The 8,214-nt window shown below is 44.0% G+C and overlaps 2 protein-coding genes across 2 annotated transcripts; both read left to right on the top strand.

Moving 5' to 3' along the window:
• Nucleotides 1-2,378: 2,378 nt before the first annotated feature.
• On the top strand, nucleotides 2,379-3,233 carry LOC311054129 (dehydrodolichyl diphosphate synthase complex subunit nus1-like; the record flags this gene model as incomplete). The annotated part of the gene is made up of 1 exon (XM_084070009.1): nucleotides 2,379-3,233. One exon carries the CDS (start codon nucleotides 2,379-2,381, stop codon nucleotides 3,231-3,233), a length of 855 nt encoding a protein of 284 aa, XP_083926135.1.
• A 1,367-nt stretch (nucleotides 3,234-4,600) lies between these two features.
• Nucleotides 4,601-5,801, top strand: LOC311053630 (RNA pseudouridylate synthase domain-containing protein 1-like). Its single transcript, XM_084069265.1, has one exon. It carries the CDS (start codon nucleotides 4,744-4,746, stop codon nucleotides 5,692-5,694), a length of 951 nt encoding a protein of 316 aa, XP_083925391.1. The 5' UTR covers nucleotides 4,601-4,743; the 3' UTR covers nucleotides 5,695-5,801.
• Nucleotides 5,802-8,214: the final 2,413 nt, after the last annotated feature.

Raw genomic sequence — 8,214 nt, 5'->3', positions numbered from 1 at the left:
CGCGCGCGCGCGCACACACACACATCCCTATTGTTTGTTGACTAGGTCCCGGCCCAGGGTATGCCATGCCCATTTTTTTAGATTTTGTACTTGTATGTCATTCTGGATCACAGCGTCTGCTAAATTAATTGCAAATTGTTCATCTAGAATAATCTGATGACATACTATTCTGTGGGCAGGTGGTCCCTAAAGCGAACACGTACGGATTGTGTTTACACTTGGCTTGGCGTTTGACAATGATCCGATCACAACATATGCCAGACCACGTCCCCCGGACACGTTCTGCCTGATCTGATTACATGCCGATTGTCATGTGTGCTGCTGCCTGCTTGCGTTAATATGCCTTTTTCCTTATCCAGATACAGATCACATTTCGATTAAAGGTATGAATGGAGTCGTGACAGTCAATCATTTTTTTTTATTACTAGATCTTTATATGGCACTTTGGTATCATACAGACTCAGAGCTCGAAATAGAGTCACTGTTGCTAATGCTTGTTCTGATGTGTGCTAGTTATACTGTAGTTTGTAGTCTGAATAAAGCATTAGCAACATGTAGGATTGGGTGTAAATGCAGCAAATTCAGTCTTGCACGCGTGGTACTACCCTGTTACTAGTTAGCCTAACTGGCTAGAGCAGTGGTTTCCAAACAGTGTGCCAATCCAGGAGACACGCCAATACACCGGAATTCATGTATGCATGTGTCCAACATGCTTCTGCTCTTCTAGTACAAACTAAAATTCTGCTTTCGAGAGACTAAGCCATTTATTTTTAGGGAACTTGATCCTAAAGGTCAAGGTTCCTTCGTGGTGCAACTAGTTAAAGAGATCGGGTTCAAGCCATGTCTGCAACGAGGAAGGAGTACATAGCTTGGCAGCAGCAGTAACTGAGTCGTGTATTATCTTTGTGCCTTGGCCAGTCCACGGCAGTGGCTCGCAGCTAAATTAAGCTACGGTCTCAGACTTTCTCAACCTCGAAAGGCTTCTTCTTACAAGAAGCAAAAAGGTCGAGGCAAGTGACGTGGTACAGCACCACGTGAAAGCAAAAACCATAAAATGTGGCATTCTTTGTCCACACAGGATAGAACATTCCACACTGGAGCAGGACCACGTCAACACCTCTCGTATACCTCTTAGCCGGATTGAATGACACTAGCATATTGCAACAGGTGCATCCCTGTCCAGTCACTGTCATGTATGTCTGGGCAGTATTTGGGTATACAGATATTTAGGCTTTTTTTTTTACCGTGGTGGCGGTTAGCAGGCTAATACCAATCACAACACAATAGCAATTCGTGTCAATCTCAAACTATTCAACTCAAAGCATTGAAGGGAGTGTAGTGTACAGTTAGCCTATATCATACATACCTGATTTTAGCAGGGCATTCGATCTGACATCTGGTTAGAGGTGCAGTTGCTCGGTTATTCCACATGGTGGCACTGTTAGACATCAAATCAAAACATTTTCACACGTTATTATTAAGAAATAATATATGGTGGCCTATAAATACAGTCTTGACTTTTAACATTTGCAAGGAGGTTGTCTTTATTGTATTTTATTATTATTATTTTACATTTAGTCTTCCAGGGGTTTTATTAAACAAAGCTCTAGTTCTTAAAATCTACTTATCGAGAGATATCAACTTAGTAGAGAAATGCTCCAAATATTTCCAGCTTGTGGGAATATAATCAAAACAAATATTGAATAAAGGTGTCAAATTATATAAGCTCATTTTGGTCACATACCAAATGCTTACAACTGGGAGAATGCCCCAAAAAAGGGGCACAGCTTTAGCGGTGTGACGCACTTGCTGGTCTGGTGTATACGGTATGCAGTATATGACTTATGTTACTTAGCACAAGGGTTCCCAAACCTTTCAGGCAGTGAACCCCCAAAATAATCACATTTGAATGTGGCCCAAAAATGGAGTTCCACAGGACACCATATTTAGTGAAGACAACTGTTGCATACTGCAATATTTCCCAAATGTAGTATCCATTTCACGTACCATTGAGTAGCTAGCTACTACTCTTTCTGACATACTAAACAGTCTCACATATACTAATTTAATTTGGCATACTAAGTAAGAACTGTCAACCTATGATTTTGCTCTTATCCACCGACACAAATATGGAGGTCCACACTGACGTCATCAACATGACATCATCAATCCACCTTTCAAGCCACTCAATTCTGGCTTTCTCACATTTGGTGGCAGTGGTCGGATCACAGCCGGAGGACCGAGGTGATGGCAGCAAGCTTACACCAATGGCAAAATAGATGAGGGCGTATGTGACACGATGTACCACTGAAGAAAATGTAGCTGTGTTGTGACTTCTAACCACTATCCTTTGACACTCTATTGAGGAGGGTTAAATCATGGCGCTCATCTACAAGCTGTTGTGGCGGGTGATGCATGTATTCCTTCACCTCCATAGGATGCTAATCACTTGGTTCCGACTCCAGCTTCAGAACTGGAATGGATGGCTGTGGGAGTGGGCAGTTGCCATGCTTCTCATGCCGATCGCACTTTCCGGGTTTCCGGACCACGACAAGAAGGTTGCCCAGACGATCGTAAAACGCTCGGGAGGTCGCTGCCATGTTCAGTTCAGCGCTGGCGGTAAACCTCTGGAGAAGCTGCCCCTTCACCTTGGCTTGTTGATAGCCGAAGAGGAGCTGAGCTACACGGACATCGCAAACCTCGTTGTTTGGTGCATGGCTTTTGGCATATCTTATGTCAGTGTGTATGATAGTCAGGGAGTTTTCTTGAAGAACAGCTCCCGCCTCCTAGAGGAGATAGAGAAGCAGCAACAGGACCTGCTGGGACGAGAGGCTTCTAACTATAACATGCAGTTCCTCAGCAATGGGAATAACAAGCACCAGCTCAAAGTGCTGTCCCGTCAGCCGGTAGTGACAGTTCTGTCCCCAGCGGACGGAAAGCAGAGCATCGTTGCAGCAGCCCAGAAGCTGTGTCGCGCCGTGGAACGGAAAGAGAGGAGCTCCAAAGACATCAACGTCACCATGCTAGATGCACTACTCAGGGAGTCAAGGAATATTCCAGACCCAGAGCTGGTGGTGAAGTTTGGCCCGGTGGACAGCACGCTGGGATTCCTCCCCTGGCACATCAGACTCACTGAGTTCATTTCCCTGCCTTCCCATATAGACGTGTCTTACAAGGACTTATTGGGTGCTCTGCAGCAGTATGCATCCTGTGAGCAGCGGCTAGGCCAGTGATTGGCAGATGCAAGTTAGTTAGGAGGACCCTGTCCTGTGAACCAGAGCCATTGAGAGAGTCACAATGCTCTCATAGACTTCCGTTATAATGGAGAATATTCATATAACATTCAATCAATAATATATTGCCAAAACTAACCTGCAGTTGATGTGGAATTCGTTTCGGTGGGCTCAGAGATATCACGGAGGATGCGGAAGCAGGCCCAACTTAATGCATAGGCTTTAGGGGCACCAAGCTTGGAAGGTCACCAAAATCCTGGACAAAAAGAAAGACCAGACAATTGCAGGCGACGTCCCCAAGATTATGTCTAGGGCAGCCGAAATATCACTAAATCTGTGTGTGAATGCATCAACATGCACCGCATGTTGACGCATAAAATTAATGAATACAATTTACAGTATATAAATAAATTAAGCAATTTAATAAAATGTCATCTTTCTGTAAATAAGTATAAATAATTGTGGTTCTTCTGATTGTACCTCAGCCAAGTAAATGAATGTATTACATTATTTAATTAATTTAATTGCTTAAAGAGAACAACATTTTTTTTACTTTTTTTTTTTTACAGTTCCACACAACTGTGTGGAACTGTAAAAAGATATTAGACGTTATAGCCATGGTATATGGTTAATGTACCACACCTATCAACAAATCAGATGATTTAACTAATCCATTTATATGCATTATACGTTGTTGACATAAAATATATTCTAAGTTCAGGGTTCATAATTATTCATAAGCCCCGTTCTGAATGTGATGGAGGCCGCATAAATGAGCTCCTGAAACCTAATATACTGTAAAATGATATAATCCAACATGTGAGAGGAGGCTCTCAAATGAATTACATAGGCATATTACACCAGTATGACATTTCAAAACAATGATAACATTAGTAAGTGTTGAACCATAAGGATCTCTAATGTGCAATGCTGTGTGTTCCTGTAAAGGGGATCAGACCATGGTGATAGCAGCAATGGTGCTGTAGTGCAGATAAAGAACTGCAGGGACTGTGAAAATGGATTGAGATTGCAGTACCTTCTCAATGTCCTTCTGCACCGTGCATAGCATGACTGAACCTCACAATTTCCCCACTGTGCATGGTGATATCTTATTTTGCTCAGTGTAACCATGGCAACCAGGATGTGTTGTAGTGGCATGGTGGACCAAACACATAAGTACTCCCTCATTCCTCAGGAGACATGCTGTAAACACACAGACAAAAAAAGAATTTAATCTAAAAAAAATCTAATTTCTTATTAAAACTGACCTCACCTGGGTAAAATATTGCACAACATTTACGCTACTTCAACTATAACACTACACTTGAGAACGCGCATGCGTCCTCTGCTGTGGCTGTGCTCCACTCTCCTTCAGCTAAGCATGGGACTCACACACCAGATGACGTAAACGAAACCCCTGACGTGTTTTGTTTACATCTATGATTTCCACGTGTCCTGTGTTCATTCCTCTATGAAGGACCAAGAGAGTTGAGTTTGTCAGTCATTGACCATGGCAGCCACCACCACAGAGCCAGCCTGCAGTCTGGATGGACTGCGTGTACTGCATAAGGACAATGACTACATCGTGGTGGACAAGCACTGGAACATCCGCATTGACAGCAAGATGTGGTACGAGAATCACACGGTACAGGCACAACTCAGACATCGCTTCCCAGAGCTGGCCGATCCTGACACCTACTATGGCTTCAGGTTCTGTCACCAGTTGGATTTTTCCACCAGTGGTGCTCTGTGTGTGGCCCTCAACAAGGCAGCAGCCGGCCGAGCGTACCGATGTTTCAAGGACCGCACAGTCACCAAGGCCTACCTCGCCTTGGTGCGTGGCTGGGTGGACGAGGCGACCAGGACTCTGGACTTCTCTATTGGAAAGAACTCCACAGAGGGAAAGACACACATGATGTGCATCGAGGGAACAGAGGGTTGTGAGAACCCTAAGCCATGTCAAACTGAGGTCACAGTGCTGGAGTATGGGACGTATGATGGAGACCCTGTCACCAAGGTGCTGCTCCAGCCTCTCACTGGCCGGACCCACCAGCTGAGGGTCCACAGCAGTGCGATGGGCCACCCCATCGTGGGAGACTTCACCTACAGCTTGGGAACAGACGACGGCCCATACCGCATGATGCTGCACGCACACTTCCTCCACATTCCGTTGGAACCCCAGCCCCTGCTCGCTAATGCTGGAGACCCCTTTCTGCCTGCCGTTGACCCCAAGTGGCTCCCGCAGCGCTCGCTGCGGCCTCTGGAGGGCACCGTGGAGGCCATTCTGGGGAGCAGGATGGAGGAGCTAGAGAGGAAACGGAGAGAGGAGGAGGCAGAGAGAGAAGCGAGGGAGGAGGGGAGGAGAAAGGGGAGAAGGGGACAGAGGTGTGAGGAGGAAGAAGAGAGTGAGGAACAGAGGATGAAGTGTCAACAGTGGCTGAGTGAATGGGCTGGGGACTGACATTATTCAGTAGCACCATCTTGTGGTTGATCTATTCTGTGTCTTATTTTTGTATTTATTCATATGAATATACTGTAAATGTAACAATGTGAAAGAAGTTTTCATTTGCTGACTGCTTGGCATGTTGTGTGCTACTGTAGGCCAAATACTACATGTGACAAGCATATTGTTATGATTATTATTAAAATACTCTCTTTCCATGAACAACAGGGAAACAATCGCATCATGATGACTGAATAATACAAGTGAAAAGCAGTGTCTCCATAGTTTGAATAGGGTCTATGCTCCCAGTTCTTGCACCAATACCTGGAGGAAAAGGAACAACTGTGTATCATGTATTGTGGTGTTGGACAGGATAAAAAAAAACAAAAAAAATCATACTTGAATCATACTTGAGAAATATTACACATTTATTGTCCTGAATATCACACTACACTTGAAGACCTTAAATAGGGATTCACAAATTACCCGGTAGTGTAATGAATGACTAATACTATTAACATGTTAATGTTGCTCCATGTTTGTTGTCACTGTAATTCACGACTGATTGATTGATTGATGTACTTTATTTAGTAAGACATGAGAACAGTACATGACAGTACATAACAGTACATGGAAGTACAAATTCACAATACAAGGTCTACTAAACTGGATAGCTCATTAAGCACTAAGCTTGTTCAAGATGAGATCCCCATGCACACAAATCATGATGACGGCTTAGAAATTAACTTGTGGTCGTCGTCTTCATGATTCAGAGCCTTGACCAAAGACGTTCATTAATACATTGATTGTGTCGTTGTCTTACCTGTGTGAAGATGTGACGGTGTAAGCCAGCAGTGTCCACAACTAGTGTGAGCAGAGACTGCAGCAGTAGAGAAATGGGGTCCATGATTCCAAACATCAGGGCTGCATGTTCACGCTAGTTGCAGTCTGGTATCTGGAGAGACGAGCTTGGTCATGGAGACAAAATAAGGTTGTCAGAGACTGGCTAACACCACTATGTCTTCTCCTGTGTTTATTTTAACGGCAGTAGATAACAGTGCAGCGAGAAAATTAAACCTGCTCCTAAGAGAAATGTTACATTGACATATCATACATGGAAGTACAGACAGAGTCTACGGAGTACATAGACTATGTGCGTTCGCCTTTGTCCCTGGGACAGATATTTGTGGCTTCCGGTTCTCGGAGACTGCAGGTCCGACCTAATTGCCACTCTGCACTACATACCCGTATCATTTTAAGGCACACACGGCGAGTTTGAGGCCGCTCAAGTCGGACGGTGCCCGAGTTATGTCAGGGAGACACTGACGCATATACATACTGTACATACATACACACAGATTTTGTAAATTAATAGGTAGATATCTGGACTGGCTGATCCGACCAACTTCACTCATTCAGGTCATCGGCAACACACCCAAGTTGGAAGTATCGGTCGGACAGTTCTCAAGATATGCGGGACACAAATAAACACATGGATACAGAGATTCTGTGCATTTATAGACAAGATTAGGCCAATGTCAATTTGGAACGATGCCCATTGGTAACGCATGCCTCTCCGGTATGCAATGCCCGTTTTAGGCATGCATTGTCGGAGTAATTAGTGCAGTACCCATAAATAATCATAGTACTTGGAGGCCAATCTATGACGTCTGTACTATGACGTCATATTGATGACATAAGGGATGTCCATATATGGGCCTAAAACGGACACATACCGACAGACCGATAGAGATCTCTGTGTATGGGCATAAAAGGGGCACAGACAGACTTGACACACTCACTCTCACTCACCCAGACTTTTGGAATTTCAGTTCTGGACAGATCCAACAGACTTAGCCATTAGCACAACACCCATGGTTCTCTGTAATACACACGTCAAGTAGAAGCAACACAAAACGATGGGTGGCAGTTATAAATCCCTTTATTGATCACATAGTCTATACATACAAAGGTCACATTCAATCTAAAAACTGGCACTATTGGTGTGCATATGTTCACAGACAAACAACAGAGGCACATAAATACAGAATATATATATCATACTTCACACTGCATACTGTATACTGCCAGTGCTTCATGCAGTATGAACTGAGGCAGTCTGAGCAGGATGGCTTAAGCCAGTAGTTTTCACACCACAATCACTATAAATGTTGCGGCTGATTTTCATCATACTGTACTTGCATGCATAAGTCAGTACATTTTAGAAGCAGGTTTAATATTCTCGCTGCACTGTGGCCCAAATTGTCATTAAATAAACACAGGAGAAGAGGCACACTGTGGTGTTGACACAGTCTTTGGATAAAAGCGTCTGCTAAATGACTGTAATGTAACGTAATGTCTCTGATTACCTTTTTGTCTTTTTACCAAGCTCTTCTCTTCAGAAGCCAGACGGCAACTAGCGTGAACATGCAGCCTTGATGTTTGGAGTCATGGGCCCCCATTTCTCTACTGCTGCAGTCTCTGCTCACACGAGTGGTGATTACTGCTGGCTTACACCTCCACATATTCACACAGTTA

The sequence above is a fragment of the Gymnoscopelus microlampas genome, assembly GCF_963454915.1.
Source record: "Gymnoscopelus microlampas genome assembly, chromosome: 10".
Taxonomy (NCBI): Eukaryota; Metazoa; Chordata; class Actinopteri; order Myctophiformes; family Myctophidae; genus Gymnoscopelus; species Gymnoscopelus microlampas.
The sequence above is the reverse complement of the archived record's forward strand: the minus strand, read 5'-3'. Positions and strand labels throughout refer to the sequence as shown.